Source organism: Mercenaria mercenaria, chromosome 6, assembly GCF_021730395.1.
Source record: "Mercenaria mercenaria strain notata chromosome 6, MADL_Memer_1, whole genome shotgun sequence".
NCBI classification, from domain to species: Eukaryota; Metazoa; Mollusca; class Bivalvia; order Venerida; family Veneridae; genus Mercenaria; species Mercenaria mercenaria.
This window is the reverse complement of record NC_069366.1, coordinates 86,027,549-86,051,054: the sequence shown is the minus strand read 5'-3', so window position 1 is coordinate 86,051,054 and position 23,506 is coordinate 86,027,549. Positions and strand designations below refer to the sequence as shown.

The 23,506-nt window shown below is 36.2% G+C and overlaps 2 protein-coding genes and 1 non-coding gene across 5 annotated transcripts in view; 2 read left to right on the top strand and 1 right to left on the bottom strand.

Moving 5' to 3' along the window:
- LOC123548320 (bromodomain-containing protein 7-like) overlaps positions 1-21,566 on the bottom strand; it is a 31,651-nt gene extending 10,085 nt beyond the window's left edge. The window contains exons 1-10 of the mRNA XM_053546541.1: positions 21,395-21,566; positions 18,464-18,621; positions 17,648-17,895; positions 15,263-15,407; positions 14,848-14,958; positions 14,046-14,200; positions 12,964-13,081; positions 12,594-12,666; positions 2,753-2,863; positions 1,648-1,783 (exon numbers count right to left, since the gene is read on the bottom strand). Of these exons, the coding sequence (XP_053402516.1) occupies positions 1,648-1,783; positions 2,753-2,863; positions 12,594-12,666; positions 12,964-13,081; positions 14,046-14,200; positions 14,848-14,958; positions 15,263-15,407; positions 17,648-17,895; positions 18,464-18,621; positions 21,395-21,455 (1,316 nt within the window). The 5' untranslated portion in view covers positions 21,456-21,566. The remainder of the gene's footprint in view (positions 1-1,647; positions 1,784-2,752; positions 2,864-12,593; positions 12,667-12,963; positions 13,082-14,045; positions 14,201-14,847; positions 14,959-15,262; positions 15,408-17,647; positions 17,896-18,463; positions 18,622-21,394) is intronic.
- Positions 4,552-23,506, top strand: part of LOC123548319 (uncharacterized) — a 32,825-nt gene continuing 13,870 nt past the window's right edge. For 2 of the 3 annotated variants that reach the window (XR_008371490.1, XM_045335489.2), the window contains exon 1: positions 21,669-21,931. The gene's annotated coding sequence lies outside the window, so the exon portion shown is untranslated. Of the gene's footprint in view, positions 4,834-21,668; positions 21,932-23,506 lie in introns of those variants that run through there. The other variant, XM_045335490.2, reaches the window with a different exon arrangement.
- Positions 22,795-22,867, top strand: Trnaa-ugc (transfer RNA alanine (anticodon UGC)). The gene has a single exon. It is a non-coding gene; the product is annotated as a tRNA-Ala (tRNA).

Genomic DNA, 23,506 nt, shown 5'->3' with positions numbered 1-23,506 from the left:
ACATACATTAAATAGAACAAAAATGATAAGTACTTGATTTACATTTATTTGCATTTCTTTCATATGAAACGAACTTAAACAAGAGCTGTCCATAAGACAGCCAAGCTCGACTATTCGAAATATTGTCCCAGAAGCGGGAAAAAATTACCCAAAAAGGTTAAATATCAAAAGAATTTTAAGTTCAAAAGGGGGCATAATTTGACCAAAATGCATATCAGTTATGGGACTTGGTGCTATCAACTAGTTTTATAACCCCGAAGGCACGTGAAGTTTCAATTCAATATCTGCATTAGTTTTGGAGATAGAAACTCGCATGTAAAACTTTAACCAGAATTTTCAAAGTTCAAAAGGGGGCATAATTTGCCCAAAATACATGCCAGAGTTATGGGACTTGACCCAGTGAGGTTGGTTATTGATCTAGAAAAAAAAAAAAGTTTCAAATCTATAAGCCTTTTTGTAATTGCTGTACGTACTTGCACGCAAAACTTTAACCAGGATTTTCTAAGTCCAAAAAGGGGAATAATTTGCTCAAAATACATGTAAGAGTTATGGGACTTGATCCAGTGAGGTTAGTAATTGATCTAGAAAAAGAAAAAATAAGTTTCAAATCTATATGCCTTTTAAAAATAGCTGTATGTACTTGCACGCAAAACTTTAACCAGAATTTTCTAAGTCCAAAAGGGGGCATAATTTGGCCAAAATGAAGGTCAGAGTTATGGGACTTGCTGCTATCAACTAGTTTTATAACCCCGAAGACACATGTGAAGTTTCAAATCAATATCTGCATTAGTTTTGGAGATAGTAACTTGCATGTAAAACTTTAACCAAAATTTTCTAAGTCCAAAAGGGGGCATAATTTGCTCAAAATACATGTCAGAGTTATGGGACTTGACCCAGAGAGGTTGGTAATTGACCTAGAAAAAGAAAAAATAAGTTTCAAAGCTATATGCCTTTAATTGATGGCTGTATGTACTTGCATGCAAAAACTTAACCAAGGTGTGACGCCGACGCCGACGCCAGGGTGAGTAGAATAGCTAGACTATTCTTCAAATAGTCGAGCTAAAAAATAAGCTTTTATACATTGTTCTCTGGTAAATATCTGAAATGTGTTGAAGTTAGAGGTATGGTCATGGCCCAAAAGGGATTTGATCCTATGGCCCCTACTGAGCTGTCCACACATTATCCACCACCTTATGCAGTAAATAAACATTTATACAATATATATGCAGTTGGAAATTTTTTTGTTCTCACTTAAATGTCAAAAATTATGACAAGATAGACAGAAATAAGACTAAGTATTTTGTTTTAGCCACACGGACACAATTCAGATCATAATGGCAGCTTCTCTGGAAGACCAAAGATGCCTCTGTGAGCAGAATGAAACTGCCATATAACCTTCCAAAAGCCAATTGGATGGCTTTCTCATTCAAAAATCAGAGCAGGACTCAAACCCAAAATAGTAAGGAGCAAGTAATTCAAAGTCAGTGATCTTAACCACTCAGCAATGTAGGTTCACCTGTTTAAATTCTTTAAGTTCTAACATTCACAACCATTTTTTGTTTAACCCTCAATATGTTCTAGGTATACTTGGCTGTTCGTTTGACAGAAACAGTATGAAAACTGATATAAAAAGAACAGAAAAATTACCTTTGAGCATACTGTACACCAGACTCATCCCCATATGTTGACAAGAGAAGGTCTGATTCTTCCTTTGATATGTTAGAGAATGATGTATCATACATGGGGGCATGACTACTGAATGGACCATAGGTTAGGTAGTGCACTGAAAGTAATATAATACAATTATTTAATGACATTATTAAGAGGCAAACATTTATGACAAGCTTTTAAGTTCATATTGGAACAAGATTATTTTTTATACATGTATATCGTATGTCCTAGCATTCTCATTATTCTGAGCATAATTCATGAAGGAGTAAATTCTACTTTGTACCTAACTTAAAACTTGAAAACACTGCACCATGCAAAGAAAACACATTACTTGTTTTATCTAATTTTCTTGTTTTGGGCTACTTTGCAGAATTAGATAACATTTGTTGGAGTTTTTATTCCTAATGTTATTTATCAATCCAGCAGGTTGTGTGTATTCCATCTACTGCTGGCAAAAACAAATCATCCCGTTTCAAGTGTATGGCACTTGTTTTAGTTCAATACCAAAAAAAATCTCAAATGTCAAGTTATAGAAGCATGGCCAGGTATTAAACTGAATATGTAGTCAATGAATTCAATCAACCCTAATTACTGATTAAGCTGGGCCTGAAAACAATACCACATATCCCATATTTGAGTGTGGCCTATAAATTTCAATCTATAGTACTATAAAATGCATTTTCACTAAACTCAACTCTATCAAAATTTGAGCCCCATGTGGTTCTGGGACAATCTATGTATGAAAAGAATTGGAACATTTGCCTTATACCCTTGCATGATCGTAAGAGGCGACTAATAGGGTCTTAACACTTGGTTTTGCAGTAACTCTGTGATTCCAGCAGGTACGCAAATTTTGATTCCATACCGCATGTTTTTATTTCGATGTAAATGAGATGTGGAACCAAAATTTGTACTCCTGTTTGGCGCCATATAACCTATACTGTGTTGGTGCGCCATAAAACCCAAATAAATAAACACATAAATACTATCAAAATTTGAGCAATTAAACTGCCTATAACCTTATTCAAAGAAAATGACATGTTTGCAACATACTTCAAAAGAGATGTAAAATTAGACATACGCTGATTAGCTTTATTTCTTTTGTCTTCCTTGAAGCCCGCTATACTACCAGTGCCAGATGTTAGTTTACCTGTCAGTGCTCCAAGGGAGATAATTCTCTCATTCTCTCCCACTGAAAAACAAGAAGCACTATTTCAACACATACCATCTACATACACATACTTCTCAAAATGGGCTATTTATAAAGTACAGTAAAATCAGAAATTTTCACAAGGCTACAATTTAGCTATATATATAACTGGAATTGGCTTGCACAATTGAATATTCACAATATATGGTCATCTTATTAAATATATATGACTATTCACATATATATAAAACACCTTCATACTTGTTTCCCTAATATGGAAGGTAAGAAAATAAAATGAAATAAAAACCCTGATGGAAAATTCTGACTTTACAGTACTATTTAATGATTTCCTGGACTTTCTGACTGCTATAGCTGCAACAAGACTGCATTCAAGATAAGTTAACAATAAATTTGTAATATTTACAACACCAAAAACCAAGTTCCACGTAAATCTCCATTTACAGAAAAAACCTCTACTACAAAGGCATTCTCTCAACAAAACTTTAAACTTTAAATTTTGATAGTTTGGCAACTTTTCTACTGAGCATTGTATCTTCAAAATTATTTTCCAGACAAACATTCTTAAAATATCAGGGTAAGCAAACATCTTCTGAACTTACTTTATCTGGTTATGTTTCGGTGTTCACTCACACTGACATTGTGCAAAGAAAGGGTCATGTAACGAGACACATTAAAGGTTATGACATGTTCAAGTCAGTGATAACAGTTTAAACTAATGCCATACTAAGTATTATCTTCATATAAAAAGTGACCCAGTCTGAAGACAAATGGACTGCTGTGGACATGTAAACAGACCTAGATAAACAGGTTTTATTATAGACGACACACAAAAAAACATACAAGGACTGATTGATTCTTCAAAATCACATGGTGATCAGCAAAATGGGCTTTGAAGGATTGAGAAGTGTTTTACTGCATATACTTTCTATGCATTACTATAACAGTACGGAAGATCAGTTTTTGTTTATCCCCCTCTCTATTTACTATTGTAAAATATTAAATAGTCAAAAGTCAACAGAAGAGGAAATCTTTGTACATTTAACTGCTACTATATACATGGGTTATAGCTTGCATACAAAATGTATAACATTTCACAAAATAGAAAGTCAATGCTTTGGTAGTAACTTTTCAATGACTCTAAACTGATGATAAACAAATAAACAAAAGTTTCAAATAACAAACTTTTTACCATGTCCAGTGATTAAGTTTTTTAATAAAACTTAAACAGCTATCAAACTTCCAAAATTATTTGCAAGTCAGTTGGTAAAATGAAGCCTTTATAGCTAACTATTAAAGTAATAATGTTCATGGTATAAAGAAAGTTCACTAAATGTAATTTTTCCAACTTTTATCAAAACATGCAGGATATCGAAACAAAAAGAAAAATATATATTTTTGTTGAAATGAGACTACATCTTTAACTAATACTAGCCCAAATAAACTATTCAATGAGCAAAAACTCTTGATTATCTCCAAGTCAAAACATTTGAGCCACACCATGAGGAAACCAACATAATGCATTTGTGACCAGCATGGATCAAGACCAGCCTGCGCATCTGCGCAGTCTGGTCAGAATCCATGCTGTTCGCTAACAGTTTCTCTAATTGCAGTAGGCTTTGAAAGCAAACAGCATGGATCCTGACCAGACTGCCCGGATGCGCAGGCTGGTCTGGATCAATGCTGGTCGCAAATGCACTATGTTGGTTTTCTCATGACACGGCTCATTTTATTTCACTTGCATCCAGACAGCAAATATACTTAACTATGACTAAATAGCATTACTCCCATCTAGCATATATGTGTGACAGCCACGGATACATCACTTATCAAACTTTTCCAAATGATCTCTGTCCACTATTTCCACATACCAGAACATAAATGTCAAGGTCACTCAATCTTGCTTTATATAATTACATAATCAAACTTGGCTTTAGAAATTTTAGGGAAAAAAAGAAAATTACTCACTCACTTCACAGACAGGACTTACAAATGTGAGTAGTTTGTTTCAACAATGTAAGTTCTTTTTTTAGGTGTTTTTTTAATCATTTTGTAGTGCGTTTTAAAAAGTAAATGTCTAATGTGAAGTGATGAGAAGTCAAACAATGGCATAAAAATAAGAGCATAAAATTTTACAAAAATGTCTTTAAATGTACGACTGCATGGATAAGAGAATTTGAGATAAAAAAATATAAACAGGTGTTAATTCTAAACATCATGTTTGTTCTTTCTTACTCCCTCAAGCTTCCAACCCCCATTTATGAATTCAAGATACATTCAGAGGAACTATGGACTTGGATGTTTGTGCAATTTACAATATTTTAGCATCTGTGATTCATTATCCAAACTTAAAACACGGTTGTGATGTAATCCTTTGTTAGTTTTGTCTATTATATAGGTTATTGTACCGACACCGTTCTATAAACACAATTATTTTACTATATATGTCCATTATTAACCTGTAACTGTCCATTCTTAAAATAATGGATACTTTAAGAATGGACAGGTACAGATTAATAATGGACAGGTATAGTAACAACCCTGTGCGTTGAAAGGTGTGAGTACATTAACCTAAGACATTCGAAAGTTTCGAAATTTAAACTACAAAGTTTTACAGAACTTGTAACTGCAATAAAAAAACCTGAAGAAGAACGTATGACTTTAACCCAAATGGCCAGACAAATTATCAGTCAAATGAAAATCAAACAATGTGCCAAAAGTAATTACAGAATGTTAGTTTAAATCTTCAACCGTTAGAAAGTAATAAAGTCCTCTTTGTGTACTCCTAAATCGCAATAGAAAAGTATCGCAGATATACACCTGGTATGGCATTTTCAGTCAAAAATAGATGAAAATAGGCAACGTTATGTAAAAACAAGAGCTGTTGGAGTAAAGCAACGCTCGACTATTCAACAGCCTTGTCAATTGAATGAATATTTAAGTCGAAAAGGGGGCATAATTTTGTAAAATTGCAAAAAGGGTTATTGAACCTGTACAATGCATATCAGCTCATGACAATGGACAAATGTGCAAGTTCCATTCCCATTAGTGGGTACTGAGATACCAGCTTGCATACAAAAATTTAACCAACAACTGTTTAGTCGAAAAAATGGCATACTTTTGTAAAAATGCAAAGTAGAGTTAAGGAACATGAGCACTGCATGTCAGATCATCAAAATGAACAAGTGTGTGACGTTTCAATCCATTTCCATTAGTAGGTACTGAAATACCAGCTTACATATAAAATCTTAATAAAAAATTATACAAAATAGAGTTATGGATCCTGTGCAGTGTAAGTCAATGTATCACAGTGAAGAAGTGTGTCAAGTTTCAGTCCATTCCCACAAGTGGTTACTGAGATACCAGCTTACACACAAAAACTTAACCAAATTGGGACGCCGACGCGGACATCGACGCATGGATGAAATAAAAAAGTGGAAAACCACAGGTCGCCTAACATGACATAACCGAAAATGTTGCAGGCTCGGTTTGATTGAGCCTGTTCGTGGACGGTAGTGGAAGTACAAGCTACCATCCACGCCCTCTAGCCCCGGGTTGAGCAAAACTCAACATTTACACATGTTATAAGTACCAGAATGTAATTTAGAGACATCTGCAGATGTATTCATACGACGGTGCACATGGAACCTTCAATGATGCACAGAGTGCAAATCCATGAAAAGTGGCGTATAGTCCCCAGATAGAATAATGGCTGTGCCCTAAACGAGAAAACAGTTGGCAGAATTAAACAAACTTGAGTCCAATAGCTCCACCTATTCTTTGAATAGTCGAGCTAACACACATAATTTTCCTTTCTTTTTTAAATGCTGCAGATCTATCTTTCTCATGCAGTGTTCGTGTAAAATTGGTTAAATTTGTGCCATAACTGACATTTGTTGCAGTCCTACCCAGAAATGTGCAATTTCACTTTTCTACTACAAAAACAAAGAAAACAACGTCAATTTCCCTAAAGTTTTACTGCACATTTCAGTATTACCAGAAAATTTGGCTGTAATGATCTTAATTGAACTTGAGTACAATTGTCTTGCAATAACGATGCTATTTATTGTAACAACGAAATATTTTCTCGTAAAAACGACATATGAGTCATAACGAGTAAAGATTTCATGTGATACGGGTAATTTTCTTCTAATAAAATTGAATGAATACCTCGTAATTACGAGATAAGAACGATTGTTTTCTAATAACGATATAAAATACACATACATACATTTTAGAATGTCTTCACCTGGACCCGTCATTTATTAAATTACTTGATTTATATAAAACTGCAAACTTAGCACGAACAAAGCATGGGCAACTATTAATACATACACCACAAGGACAAGTTTAATTTTACTTTTTGTAAAGGTACTTCAAATCATTCATAAATATGACAAAACGAGTTATGTTCGGAACTTTCCTAAGAATCAGCACTGACTATCATTAGTGTTTAAAAAACTTTTAATTGCAATAAATATTTATATGCAATCTAATTTAAACTCAATTTGACTTAGTATTTTTATTTAGCACAGAGACACAAATCAATGATTTGTCTTTGCCTCAATATTAGAGACATTATATAATATCACGACAATCTTGATTTTTTCGTGAGGACCGTGTTTTAAGTCAGAGAAAAGCCTCAAACTATCCATTATGTGAAAGAATGGACAATCTCGGCGCATTGCGCCTCGATTTGTCCATTCTTTCACATAATGGACAGTTTGAGGCTTTTCTCCTTTACATAATATTACACATCTCAGCATGCATGCAGGTGCATAAGTGAATCTGTATTTGTTTTATTGAATTTTCAGTGATACCAAGTTTTGTTTTGATGTTGTTAAAATTGAATCTTGTTTTTGCATTTTTTTTTTGGCCTGTGAAAGATAAAATATATTACTTAAAAAATATATTATTTTCAAATAGAATCAAAAGCATGTTCTTTCCAAAGAAAAATTCACTAGAAGATTCCATGCTCTGGACTCTGCTCAAAGATTGTCTGCTGAAAGATTTAATTTTGTCTATTCAGTGAATACCCACTTTAATAATATACTCTTCCTGCAAGCAGGCATGTTTGTTTTCTTCATATCACTATATAGAACTTATCACCATTTTAACAAACACTGCTAAATTTGTTTGTACTTATCATACTGTATAAATTTTACTATTCATTCTGAACTTAAACACCTTTATAAGATAAAACACAAGGCTATTATTTCCATGATCAGCTGTTAGGTCAATGTCAGGTCACATGTCAAATCTAAATATAGGATAATGAATGACATAATCTAGGACATGTTATAAATAGATAACAAGTGAAGAAATTTTCCAACACTAAAAAACAAGAGCTGTCACTTGACAATTTTGATGCTGGATAGTGAAATAGGGGACTGGCCATAGTTTAAATCTGAGTCAGATGTATTTCAGTATAAACAGGGAGAGAGAGAGAGTAATAGGATATCAAAACATTTAGTATAAATGGGACGTAATTCATTGAATATTTCTGCAAGAATATTGCACAATGTGTCATATCACGTAGCCAATAATGTGAAACAACTATATTTAAGTTTCAATCAAATCAATTTATTTATAACTGAGATAGAGAAGAACAGCATTTCAACATTAATCTGAAATTCCAAGTAATTACTAAAATATTGGTGCCAGAGTTATGGACATTGTGTCATAATATGTGGGTGATGATGTGGAACAACACTTTTTGTCTGAATCAAATCCATTTAGTTATAACAGAGCCAGAGCGGAAGTGTATAAAAAAAATTCTAAGTAAAAAGGGGAGATAAGTCATGACAGTTATGGTGCTTGTATAACATGATGTGGGTGAAAACAAGGAATCACTATTTTATGCATGGAACAAATCATGTAATAGCATCAAGAAATAACAAAGATAAAGTGGAAGTGTATCAAAACTTTAGCCAAGGTGTGGACGTAAACCTAATGATAGGGCAAGTAGGATAGCTCTCCATATATTTCGCACACAGTCAAGCTAAAAATGACCAGTGGACACTTTAGTCTATATACTGTCCAACTATATGAACAATTTTGTTCTTTTAATTAGTTTTTTTTCTACATAAACTGCAACATTTACCACTAATTAACATCTTACAAATTTACAATTAATCATTCATAACAATAAAAGTTTATCCTTTTCAAAGATGCTAATTTATGTTTACTTAATATATGCTCAAACAATAAAATGACTCCTGTAACCTTCGTGCAATGAGTGTCACAGAAAAAAAACTGAAAGTTTCCAAAAATCAGTAAGAAATGCCATAATACAAATAACAAACCTGTCCCAAATTTTGCATTTTTACACATACTGGTGAGTCTACATAATTGAGCCAGGCCACGAGAAAACCAACATAGTGGCTTTGCGACCAGCATGGATCCAGACTAGCCTGCGCATCTATGTTGGTTTTCTCATGGCGCGGCTCATATGAATTTCTGACTTTGACTGATGAAATACAAAATTCGATGAATGGAATCCCGCGAAAGGTCAGAGTTGAGGAACGGCAAAAAATATATCCAGCAAAAAGTTAAGAATGTTACCAAGAGCAAATAATTTCATAGTCAAAATCAAATTAAAAGAAAATGAATGTTTGTTTGTGGTGGGGTGAGGATACAACATTTACATGTTGAATAAAATATTGATAGAAAACGAAATGAAAAAAAAAAAAAAAAAAATGGGGGGGGGGGGGGAGTAGGGGGACGGGGTGACCAAGGTAAGGTGGTGACCAGTGTAGGTACACAACATCACATGTTTATATAATTGTCATGAAAAGAATGAAAGAAGTTTAATGAAATTCTTCCAATTGTTGGTTTGTTATGTACAGATCTGTGGATTTTAAAAAGTTAAAGGCAATATATATGGAAAATTGACCAATCGAAAAAAAACTTGAAGGGCATCGTCGCAGTATCTTGGTTCAATGCTATTTTCAAGTTTGACTGAATATTACCTGCTAGTTACTGAAAATGGCTGCAGACGGACATTTTCATTAAATCAAGGGCAATAACTCTGAGGAAATGACCTATCAAAAAAAACTTGACGGGCATCAGCGCAGTACTTGGTTTCATGTCTATTTCAGATTTGATGAAATTCTACCTGTTAGTTCTGAGAAATGGCTGCAGATGACATTTTTATTAATCAAGGGCAATAACTCTGAGGGAAATTGACCATCAAAAAAAAACTTGCGCATCATCGCAAGTATGTTGGTTCATGTTTTTCAAGTTCATGAAATTCTACAATAGTTACTGAGAAATGGCTGCCCGACGTCGGACGACGGACTGACAGACTGACGACTGACGCGGACAACGCCATTTCAATACCCCCTCCCAATTTCATCGGCGGGGATAATTATCAAAACTGGTCTTAATCAGTTCTGGAAACTGCGAGCCTGGCAATATCTTTGGTTATTAAGTCAATGTTAGCACAGCTGTCTAACTTCACAAAATACATAAAGATAGTCATTATGCTCAAATCTATGAGTTTAAAATCTAAACAATTGGTAACTAAAAAAATGCTTTTGTAAAAAGCGCATGTCTCACCAAATGCAAGTCCAATAGGCAAGAAGTCAATAGGTCAGGAGCGAAAGTCAAGAGACACTGATGGTTGCTGCAATAGCACTCTGGGCCTAGTGGTTCTCAAGTCACCTGTGACCTTGACCTTTATCAAGTGACCTCAAAATAAATAGGGTCATCTACTCTGATGTCCAATCATCCTATTAAGTTTCAACATTGTAGGTCAAGTGGTTCTCAGTTATTTCCAAAAAATGTTTTACATGAACAGGCCATTGTGACCTTGACCTTTAATTGACTGACTCCAAAATCAATAGGGGTCATCTACTCTGCATGTCAATCATCCTATGAAGTTTCAACATTTTGGGTCAAGTGGTTCTCAAGTTATTGATCAGAACTGGTTATCAATGTTCAGGCCCCTGTGACCTTGACCTTTAACGGAGTGACCTAAAAACAATAGGGGTCATTTACTCTGTATGAACAATCATCCTATGAAGTTTCAACATTCTGGGTTGAGAGGTTCTCAAGTTATTGATTGGAAATGGTTTTCCATGTTCAGGCCCCTGTGGCCTTGACCTTTAATAGAGTGACCCCAAAATCGTTAGGGGTCATCTACTCTGCATGACCAATCATCCTATGAAGTTTCATCATTCTGGGTCAAGTGGTTCTCAAGTTACTGACCGGAAATGGTTTTCCATGTTCAGGCCCCTGTGGCCTTGACCTTTCACAGAGTGACCCCAAAATTGTTAGGGGTCATCTACTCTGCATGACCAATCATCCTATTTAGTTTCAACATTCTGGGTCAAGTGGTTCTCAAGTTACTGACCGGAAATGGTTTTCAATGTTCAGGCCCCTGTGGCCTTGACCTTTAATAGAGTGACCACAAAATCGTTAGGGGTCATCTACTCTGCATGACCAATCATCCTATGAAGTTTCATCATTCTGGGTCAAGTGGTTCTCAAGTTACTGACCGGAAATGGTTTTCCATGTTCAGGCCCCTGTGGCCTTGACCTTTCACAGAGTGACCCCAAAATTGTTAGGGGTCATCTACTCTGCATGACCAATCATCCTATTTAGTTTCAACATTCTGGGTCAAGTGGTTCTCAAGTTACTGACCGGAAATGGTTTTCAATGTTCAGGCCCCTGTGACCTTGACCTTTAATGGAGTGACCCCAAAATCGATAGGGGTCATCTACTTTGCAGGTACAATCATCCTATGAAGTTTCAACATTCTGAGTGAAGTGGTTCTCCAGTTATTGATCGGAAATGGTTTTCCATGTTCAGGCCCCTGTGACCTTGACCTTTGATGGAGTGACCCCAAAATCAATAGGGGTCATCTACTCTTCATGATCAATCATCCTATGAAGTTTCAACATTCTGGGTCAAGTGGTTCTCTAGTTATTGATCGGAAATGGTTTTCAATGTTCAGGCCCCTGTGACCTTGACCTTTGACGGAGTGACCCCAAAATCAATAGGGGTCATCTACTCTTCATGACCAATCATCCTATGAAGTTTCATCATTCTCGGTCAAGTGGTTCTCCAGTTATTGATTGGAAATGGTTTTCAATGTTCAGGCCCCTGTGACCTTGACCTTTGACGGAGTGACCCCAAAATCAATAGGGGTCATCTACTCTTCATGACCAATCATCCTATGAAGTTTCAACGTTCTGGGTCAAGTGGTTCTCCAGTTATTGATCGGAAATGGTTTTCAATGTTCAGGCCCCTGTGACCTTGACCTTTGACAGAGTGACCCCAAAAACAATAGGGGTCGTCTACTCCAGCAGCCCTACAACCCTATAAAGTTTGAAGGTTCTAGGTCAAATGGTTCTCCAGTTATTGCTCGGAAATGAAGTGTGACGTACGGACGGACGGACGGAAGGACGGACGGAGAAGACAGGGCAAAAACAATATGTCTCCTGGGGGAGACATAAATAGTAAATATGTAAATACAAACTTAACATGTATTTTACCAGTAATGTAGGTTAGGTTAAAAATACTACACATGTATAAGTTAACACAGTATGGATAAGTAAAGTCACTAAAAAGACTGCAAGTATTCTTAACAAATGACTGTTACTAGATAACATTTTATTGTGATTTCATTATAAATCAAGACAAATTAGATATATATGAAGATTTTCCAGATTTAAATCAATACCTAATGATATACTGGTAATAGTTAGAGAAGGACTAGCAAAGTATATCTTAAACACAACAAGCTTACCAATTCCATCATTGTCTGAGTTAATGACTGTTAGTGAGGTAGTCCCGTCATCTCTCTTTCTCAGAAAACTCAACTGTAAAATATATAAAATGTGTATTATAATATCGTGAAATTAGTAAAAGTCTGACATCAAACATTAGGGATTCTGAAACATATTTAACATTTTTTCTATGTCAGCATACCTTTAGCTTCTACAGCTAGAGTTTGAGCAAATATATTACTATGGTTTTGAGTTTTTCCACACCAGCATATCTTTGGAGTCATCAGCCACTGCCTGAGTTTAAACAGATATATTATCTTGGTTTTAGGCCTTTTCCATGCTTCTATACCTCTGGCATCTTCAACCACTGAGGTTGAGAAAATATATTACCTTGGTTTTAGGTTTTTTCCACGCTAGAGTATCTCTGGCATCTTGTGCCACTGACTGAGCTTGAGCCAGTATCTCATCTGGTGTCATGTTGTCCTGGAATGCTTCAAATCTCCCAATGCTGAAATACAAACACAATATTCCTACACTGTTTATGGTATACAATATTTGAGTCGCGCCATGAGAAAACCAACATAGTGCGTTTGCGACCAGCATTGATCCAGACCAGCCTGCGCATCTGCGCAGTCTGGTCAGGATCCATGCTGTTCACTTTCAAAGCCTATTGCAATTAGAGAAACTGTTAGCGAACAGCATGGATCCTGACCAGACTGCGCAGATGCGCAGGCTGGTCTGGATCCATGCTGGTCGCAAAGCCACTATGTTGGTTTTCTCATGGCACGGCTCATTTTACAATGCTCAGCCTCAGACCACACTTTTCTGCTCCAGATCACTGATTAAGTTTTTATATTGTGTGTAATGCAAATTGCCTAAGAACCGAAAACATTTTCCTAAACAGATCTATGTAATTAACTTAAGTTTCAATAAAATAGAAGTATAAAGTAAGACTGGGGGCCTCCGTGGCCGAGTGGTTAGAGTCGTTGACTTCAAACCATTTGCCCCTCATCGATGTGGGTTCGAAACCTCATTTGGGGCGTAGAATTCTTCACGTGAGGAAGCCATCCAGCTGGCTTACGGAAGGTCGGTGGTTCTACGCGGGTGCCCGCTCGTGATGAAATAGTGCACAGAGGGGCACCTGGGGTCTTCCTCCACCATTAAAGCTGGAAAGTCGCCATATGACCTAAAATTGTGTCGGTGCGACGTTAAATCCAACAAAATAAATAAATAAATAAATAAAGTAAGACTAGTCTAATCTCTGTTTTCCAGTATTAACTAATTAACTCAGAAAACTGAGAAAATGTTTTAATATAAACCTTTCCACTTCCATGCAAGAAACCCCAACTGTTTGTTCAGAAAAAGTTTGAAATTAAACTTTGTGAAGCCTTTATTCTACTAGCCCCCCAAAAATATGAAGGAGCTACTTTAACTAGTTATGTACTTGAGTGTTCAAATTATAATATACATACTTGTCTCTATTTTTAACTGTGATTTCGTATTCCTTTTCCTTGGCATTTAGTTCTTCGAGGACAGCACCTGTGTTGTCTTCCTGGTTTATTCCTATCTCTTCCATTGTAATACTAGACATAAATCCCAGGCTACGTCTCATGATTAGTAACTTCTCCTGAAATCCAACACAGCAGTTAGTAATATGAGCCGCGCCATGAGAAAACCAACATAGTGGCTTTGCGACCAGCATGGATCCAGGCCAGCCTGCGCATCTGCGCAGTCTGGTCAGGACCCATGCTGTTTGCTAACAGTTTCTCTAATTGCAATAGACTTTGAAAGCGAACAGCATGAATCCTGACCAGACTGCGCGGATGCGCAGGCTGGTCTGGATCCAAGCTGGTCGCAAACCCACTATGTTGGTTTTCTCATGGCACGGCTCAATTATTGTAGGTATCATGACAATATATCTTCTACATAAGGAAAGTACAAAATCGGTCTCACTGACATTAGTAAAATATTAAATAGAAGTCTCTTGATTAATATCTACTATAATCGCCCATGAGGAAACGATGCTGGTTCCATGACTACAAAAGCTTCTCTTACAACCAACTCGAGAAAAATGTAAGACAAGAAAGGGTCTCTTTACTACTCACTGAACTAGGTATAAAGCTGATGCCTTTATTCTGTGTCATGATCATTAAGTTCTTTAGCAAATCTTAAATATCATTTTTCATAAAAAATAAATTGACCCATAGAAAGGTGTACCAACTGTCACTAAGTAAAAGTTTTCTTTTCTACCCTAACTATAAAACTCTACCATACCTTACTCATCATTTTGAGTCCACTCTGTAATAATCTCTTAGCCTCCTTGTAGTAAATGGTCTCTGGTCTGTTATATGTCATTGCATTGTTACACATCAATACATAGTCATTCTGCAGACAATAAAAAATAACTACAGTTGAAGCTTAATATCTTGAATGCACATATCTCAAAAGTCTGGCTATCTCGAAAACATTTCATGTCTCGTCCTGATAACACGTAAATCTATACAAAATATCATTTAAAGTCGAATTTAAGTTATTTCAAAGTAAAATGCTTGCTCCCTTGGAATTTGAGATACCGGGTTTTTTTACTGTATGTATATATACGTATCAAATTATCAATATTTTTCCCGAAATTACCCGAATTTATTGTTTTGCATAAAACAACAGTCAACTCTTCAACATTATGTTTTACCTTATAGTCCATTATGGAATCATATGTATCATTTTCAATCTTTGTTAACATTGTGCTGAAATCCATTGGTTCCTTGATAATGGAAGAGTAACCAGGGGCTATAACATCATTCACTGGATATGCAAAGAAACCATTGACATCTTTCCTGTAAAACAAGAGGACCATGATGGTCCTGAATCGCTCAACTGTCCCCACATATCCCAGTTTTAAACAGAGTATGACGTCGTTTTTTCTATTATTTGACAATGTAACCTAGTTTTTGAGCTCATGTGACCCAGTGTTGAATCTGACCTAGATATCATCAAGATAAAAATTCTAACCAATTTTCATGAAGATCCATTGAAAAATATGGCCTCTAGAGAGGTCACAAGGTTTTTTATTATTTGACCTACTGACCTAGTTATTGATGGCCTATGACCCAGTTTCGAACTTGACCTAGATATCATTAAGGTGAACATTCTGACCAATTTTCATGAAGATCCATTCAAAAGTATGGCCTCTATTGAGGTCACAAGGTTTTTCTATTTTTAGACCTACTGACCTAGTTTTTGACTGCAGTTGACCAAGTTTCGAACTTGACCTAGATATCATCAAGATGAACATTCAGACAAACTTTCATACAGATCCCATGAAAAATATGGTCTTTAGAGAGGTCACAAGGTTTTTTTATTATCTGACCTACTAACCTAGTTATTGAAAATACGTGACCAAGTTTTGAACTTGACCTAGATATGATCAAGGTGAACATTCTGACTTACTTTCATGAAGATCCATTGAAAAGTATGGCCTCTAGAGAGGTCACAAGGTTTTTCTATTTTTAGACCTACTGACCTAGTTTTTAACCGCAGTTGATCCAGTTTCCAACTTGACCTAGATATCATCAAGATAAAAATTCTAACCAATTTTCATACAGATCCCATGAAAAATATGGCCTCTAGAGAGGTCACAAGGTTTTTTTGTTATTTGACCTACTGACCTAGTTACTGAAGGCATGTGACCCAGTTTCGAACTTGACATAGATATCATCAAGGTGAACATTCTGACCAATTTTCATGAAGATCCATTCACAAGTATGGCCTCTAGAGAGGTCACAATGTTTTTCTATTTTTAGACCTACTGACCTAGTTTTTGACCGCAGTTGACCCAGTTTCGAACTTGACCTAGATATCTCCAAGATGAACATTCTGACCAACTTTCATACAGATCCCATGAAAAATATGGCCTCTAGAGAGGTCACAAGGTTTTTTTATTATTTGACCTACTGACCTAGTTTTTGATGGCACGTGACCCGGTTTGAACTTGACCTAGATATCATCAAGGTGAACATTCTTAATAACTTTCATGAAGATCCATTGAAAAGTATGGCCTCTAGAGAGGTCACAAGGTTTTTCTATTTTTAGAAATAGACCTAGTTTTTGATCGCAGTTGACCCGGTTTCGAACTTGACCTAGATATCATCAAGGTGAACATTCTTAATAACTTTCATGAAGATCCATTGAAAAGTATGGCCTCTAGAGAGGTCACAAGGTTTTTCTATTTTTAGAAATAGACCTAGTTTTTGATCGCAGTTGACCCAGTTTTGAACTTGACCTAGATATCATCAAAATAAACATTCTGACCAACTTTCATAAAGATCCCATGAAAAATGTGACCTCTAGCGTGGTCACAAGCAAAAGTTTACGCACGGACGGACGGACGCACGATGGACGCTGCGCGATCACAAAAGCTCACACTGTCACTTTGTGACATGTGAGCTAAAAATGAGACTGTATGATGCAACACTCGGTTACAGAAATATTAAGCATAATGCATCTGGGATACATTGTCCATCACTCCCTCCAAATGCTGCCAAAAAGAGATGGGGTAAGCCTGAATTATAATCATATATTATTTCTACCTTTGGTACCCAATACAAACACATTATGAGGTAGAATGAAGTGAAGGCACATCTAGGAAGTGATGTCAGGCTGAAATTTTTCAGAACTTAAGACAGGTAACAGTCTGGTCATGGGCTCTGAATCTTATGTCTAGGGTTACACTTCAGACAATTTGCCGCTTATCACTTAGTAAGCTAGCTTTGCAAGGGTCAAACCTTTAATTGTAAGGATGATATCTACCTAACCAGTACCTATCTTGAATCTTGATCCAGAAGATTGGCAACACTTGTCTTAAATCGTTTTCCTAGTTACATGCCTCTGCCTGCCATTAAAGCAGGGATGATGCCATCTTATGACCTTGGATGTTGGTATGACAAAGGGATACTCGAATATTTCACAAATTCGTAATGAAAGCAAAACATTATAAAATATAAAATGACTTCTTTGGTTTCCTTTTGTCTGTTAAAACAAAGAAGATTTACATTTAAAAACTATACATTTTGTATACCTTTGTAAATGTTTCTGTATATAATGCAAGCATTCTCTAAGTACACCTTTTGTATCTTCCTTCACCTCAGCAACTTGTCTGGAGCTACGTCGTGGCTGTATGTCCTGACTCGAGTTACTCTCATCATCAATATCAAGTAGGGCTCGCTTTGATGGTGGCTCATACGTATCCTCTTCTTCTCCCTGACTCACGGAGAAATCCTCCTCTTCCTCGTTGTTCTCTTCTGTTTCTGCTTTTACTGAATCATTCTATACAATATAAAGCAGGTGTGACAGTGTGCTAGCAAAGTGAACCTTCAATAGGGAATGTCGTAGGACAGCAATGCTCAACTTTTCTATTAAGTAAGCTATGTTCAGCCTTACAATAGTGACAAACATTATTTTTACAAAACTGAAAGAAATCCACAAACTGTCAATCATGCAAAATTGTAAATTTTAGTATTTTAAAACAAAAACCATGTCTGTCGGATAGTACTTTGGCTACATGACTGTATTGCAGTGGAAAGTTTGGTTTAATGTCTTTATATTATGTATATTAAAAAAAACTTCAGTGCACTGTCAATAAATTTTCAACAAGCAGGCTAGATCTCTCACACTTAATTTCAGCCATGTTTTAACACTTCATAGGTACAAATACTCAAGGGTGTACCCGCAAATCTTCAAGCTGTAGGCACACAACACAGTTGGCCAGGGTATTAACATGACGTTTATTGCTTTTCTAGAACATTTTGCATAAAAAATATAGACCCAGACCAGCAGTGCATACAACTTACAGGCAGTATATATTTGTTATTGTATAGATCTAAGGTAATTCTACCTCTGTATGTCTATGGCGGTCTCTGTCCTTCTTTTTCTTCTTCTTTTTATGTTTGTGCTTCTTTTCATCATGAGAGTAAGAGACGTCAGAACCTGCATCTGTACCACCAACCTTCAGTACAATCTTCAGGGATTCTTTCTCCCCACCTTCCCGCTCATCTACATAGAGAAACAATCATTTAAATGTGAATTATAAATTATAAACTTTCTCCCCACCTTGCCGTTCATCTACGTAGAGAAATAATCATTTAAATGTAAATTATAAATTACAAAGGAAAATGAGAAAATCTGAAATCAGTTTTCTAAATTTCGCCTAACTCAAAGACCATAAATCCAGAGCAACTAAGACTTATTTATAATCCTGCTGGTTATCGAACTTAGCCAAGATATTATGCCAATAAAAATTCTGACTGATAAAATCTGTAAGAATATCCTTTGGTGTCATAGAATGCAAGCAAGCAAAATAATAACAGACTCTAGTTTGATAGGGTCTATTCATGAAAGATGATGGAAGTGCAACACCCTTTAGCTATTGCAGCATGTTTGGATAAGAAGTGCTTAATTTATAAATCAGACAATGTCAACTTTTGCAACTTCTAGATTTCTAACTTATTCTAGTGGCTGTAACTCAAAACTGACTGGGACTATCAAGCTGGTTATTAAAAATGTCATCAGAGATATTCAGTCCATTAACAGTGTGACCAAGTTCAGTGAACTACAATATTTTGCTATTTTGAGTAATTCATGGGCCAAAAGGGAACTATAGACAGCAATTAAAGTTTTCATCAGGAAATTACCAGACAAATTGGTTTAAACCATTTAATTGTTGTCCACTTGTCTGCAATGAAGAAAATTGGTGTAAGATACATGGCGGGTGGAAACTTTCTCAAAAAGTAGCCTGTTGGATCAATATGATTGAAAGCATCTCCTAAAATGCTAGATAAGTAAGATTGTATAACTATGTTAGATTGCCTTCCGGCTATAATCAGTTTAATTGTCATCTGCATCCTTCAGACATAGGCAATGTCACCGTCATAGCTGACCCATGTTTTGAATACACAAGGTAATAAACAGTCCACTTTATCGATTTTCTACACTTAGCTGACAACGGTTACTTTCTTATTATTAAGTTCAATTTAATTCAGGTACAAAATACTCTAGTTATTGAGTGGACAATAATTTTTTTAAACACGGTACATCGTCCGTCCGTAAAGGATGAAAACATAATATGTCCTGTTTTTCAAATAGGCATATAAAAATTTAATCAAACCTTGAATATTATGTACAAAATTTAAATTTTACCAATGATTTCTGCATGCATATAATTATGGCAGTTTTCATTGGTAAAAGCAAAACTGTAATCCATCCTGTTAACCTGTCATAGTGACAAGTCTTAAAGTTAAACTGACATCACGTTAGCATCAAAGATCCAGCACATGGCAGTGTTCTCACTGTTCTGATTACACTACTGGGCTAATTACCAGTATCAACATGGCTTCAGGTCAAAGCACAGCCGTGAAACACAACTTATAAGTTTCACACAAGAGGTATTTGACAATCTTGAGAATGGCCAACAGACTGACGTCATCGTCATGGACTTCAGTAAAGCCTTTGACAAGGTTGACCACCATAAATTGATTCATAAGCTCGATACCCTGGGAGTTGACCCATTAGCATCCCAGTGGATCAAGTCATTTCTCAAGGACCGTTCCCAAAGAGTAGTTGTGGATGGCTTTGCCTCAGATGAACTTCCTGTTCTTTCCGGGGTTCCACAAGGATCAGCCATTGGCCCCTGTCTCTTCCTAGCCTACATAAATGACCTCACAGAGTCCATCAAAAGTAAGTCATGACTATTTGCAGATGACACTATTGTCTATCTGACGGTTAAATCCTCCATTGATTCTCAATCCCTACAAAATGATCTCTATTCCCTAGAAGCCTGGGAAAAGGACTGGTCAATGGAGTTCAATCCGGAAAAGTGTGAGGTGTTGAGGATTACTCAGGGGATTTTCTAGCTGTCTGGTAATTGATTTCTTGATGAATAAGTGATGATTTTATATAGTTTTAACTGCTATTTACTTAAGATATCAATACTTATCTGTAAACAAAATATTGTGTGAATACATACCAAAGTATATAATAGATTACTTATTTTTCAGTCGATAAAACAAATGAAATCGTGTTTGTATACATATCCATTGATATTCTGTTTTTAGAAATGATAAAACATTGAGCGCCTAATGTCCATGTTATTTTGTAAAAAGTGATTTTTTCTAACGGCCTTAACTGCTCTAATTTTGAAAATCCAGTGAAAAATTTGTTGAAATTTAAAAATTCCAATCCCATAAAAACATTGTTTTATCTGCCACCAGATGAACAGATTTTAATGAGTGACGTCACGACAATCTCGCCATTATTGATTTCGGCAATCTTTAGTTTTATCGGCCGAATAATGCAGTGATTTATTCGAGACGATTAAAAGTAAATCTTTAGTGTGTATTCCCACAAAATTTTGTTTGCAGATAAGTATCGATATCTTTAGTAAATAACTGGTATCATTACTTATTCATTAGGGAATCTATTACCTGACAGCTAGGGAATCCCCTGAAGATTTTCTAGCCGTCCGATAACCGGATGGCTAGAATGCCGGCTAGGCATCCGGTTACGGGACGGCTAGACACTCCCTTTATGAAATGCCACTTTGGCAATTAAGAGATGTTGGGAGTAGCAAGGGATGTCACACACCGTATGACATGCAAGTAAGTCTGGCAAGAACCCTGAAATACATATAACTACAGCACCTTTATTACAATAAATACCTAGGTTGCAGGTCTAAGCTGTGACACTCCAACGCCCTTCCCCACCACTACCCCCCCCCCCCCCCCCCCCGCATCGTGAAAACACGTAACATTTAAACTATTTGCATATTTACCGTCATAGTCCCCATCGTATCCCTTAGACTTATGCTTTTTGGGTTTATGCTTTTTACCCATTATAAAAGTCTGGGAAATATCTGCAAACTAACGCTTCAAAAATAGATAAATATTTATTTTTGTAAACAAAGGAAATTCAGAGTAATTTCTATGATGTGCGCATGCGTCAAGTGAAATGTTAACGGAAATATCCGATGAAATCCGTAGGAAGAATGATTTGTCCGAGATATTAAGATACGTACGGAGCCGGTGCACGGCGTCCTTGACATCGAAGATCAGCAATAATTCCGTGCATGCTAAAAATAATTTGGGGAAATTACCACACATTAAATTGCCCTTGAACTTGGTAGTTTTTTCTGCTAGCATTCCCGTACCGGTGCATTGAAATAAAACGACAGTTTCACATTAAAATAAAGAAAAGTGACAGTTCTTATTCTTGACTTTAGTTAGCGAAACTTCTTGTCAGTGTCATTTGTGACAGCTGAGCGTATTCATGCATAATATTTGTTCCACGGCATAAAATTGATAAAAATCAGGTAACAACATTTGTTTTTTTTTGTTTTGTTTTTTACACATGACATGTAGTTCATGTAGTTGTAGAAACCGTACAGCTCTCAACGAGAGCTGTATAAACCATGTTGTTTCTTTGGTCCTTTTTCCAACATGAACTCCAGGCTGCGGTTTTGAGAATAAATGTAATTTCATCAGTATTCATACACATTCATACACACAATCTGTAAATTTACAGATTGAAAAATCTGTAAATTTGTAGATTATCTGTAAATAAAATGGAATTTAACCCAGACAAATGTGAAGTCCTTAGAGTAAGTAGGAAGAGAAATCCCTTTATATATCCCTACAGGTTACACAATACAGAGTTTAAGTCCACCTCATCAGCTAAATACCTAGGAATAACTATCTACAGTGATTTGAACTGGTCACAACACATAGAAAACATAACTTCTAAGGCAATCTCTTCCCTTCGATTTATTCAGAGAAATGTCAAGACAGATAACATAAAGGTCAAAGAAGCTGCATACACCACATATGTCCGCCCCCAGCTAGAATACTGTTCAACTGTGTGGCATCCCTGGCAGAAAACCCTCACCCATAAACTTGAACGAGTCCAAAGGTCAGCAGCTAGGTATGTTATGAATGACTACAACTATACAAGCAGTGTAACTGAAATGTTGAAATCCTTAGAATGGAAAACTCTCCAGTACCGTAGGTTAAACTGTTCATTACTTTTGTTTTACAAAGTAAGGACCCAGACTGTTGCAATTGACCAAGGTTACTTGACCCCCATTAGAAATCTGAACTACTTGATCCCTTATTCCAGCACTCAATACTTTTGTAGCAGTGTGTATATAATGTATATAATTAGTCTATGATATCAATTGTCCGATTAGCTCAGTTGGTAGAGCATCTGACTTGCAAGCAGAAGGTCGCAGGTTCGAGTCCTGTATCGGGCTGCACATTTTTCCGCTCCTATTACATTGGTGCCGTGAGTGTGGTGGCTAGCCTTGGAATCGTAGAGCTAGGGTGAAGCAATGGCTGGGTTAGTCAAAAGAACCTGAGTTTGTCTTTGAAAAAAAAAAGGAGGGAGGAATGTAGCAGTGTGTATATAATGTATATAATTAGTCTATGATATCAATTGTCCGATTAGCTCAGTTGGTAGAGCATCTGACTTGCAAGCAGAAGGTTGCAGGTTCGAGTCCTGTATCGGGCTGCACATTTTTCCGCTCCTATTACACTTTGCTAACTCTTATTTCCCTAGAACCATCTGTCTCTGGAACTCCCTCCCCACATCAGTCAAAGCTAGCCCCAGCCTCAGTATCTTTACAGAGAGGCTGGCGGCGGTCACTATGTAATTCTTCCATTCTGTCCTATTTTAACTGTAGCATACTGCCCTTTTATCTTTTACTTTTAATACTGTAATATACTAAATTTCTTTAACAACTGTTTCTCTAGACTAGCCACTAGACTGATAATAACTGTATTTCTATATTTTTTCCTTTTTTGATGAATTCAATTTCATAGAGACAAAAGCCAGTCTATTTTAGAAATTTTCACTCAGGACTGATATTGGACATAGGATATAGACTGGCTCA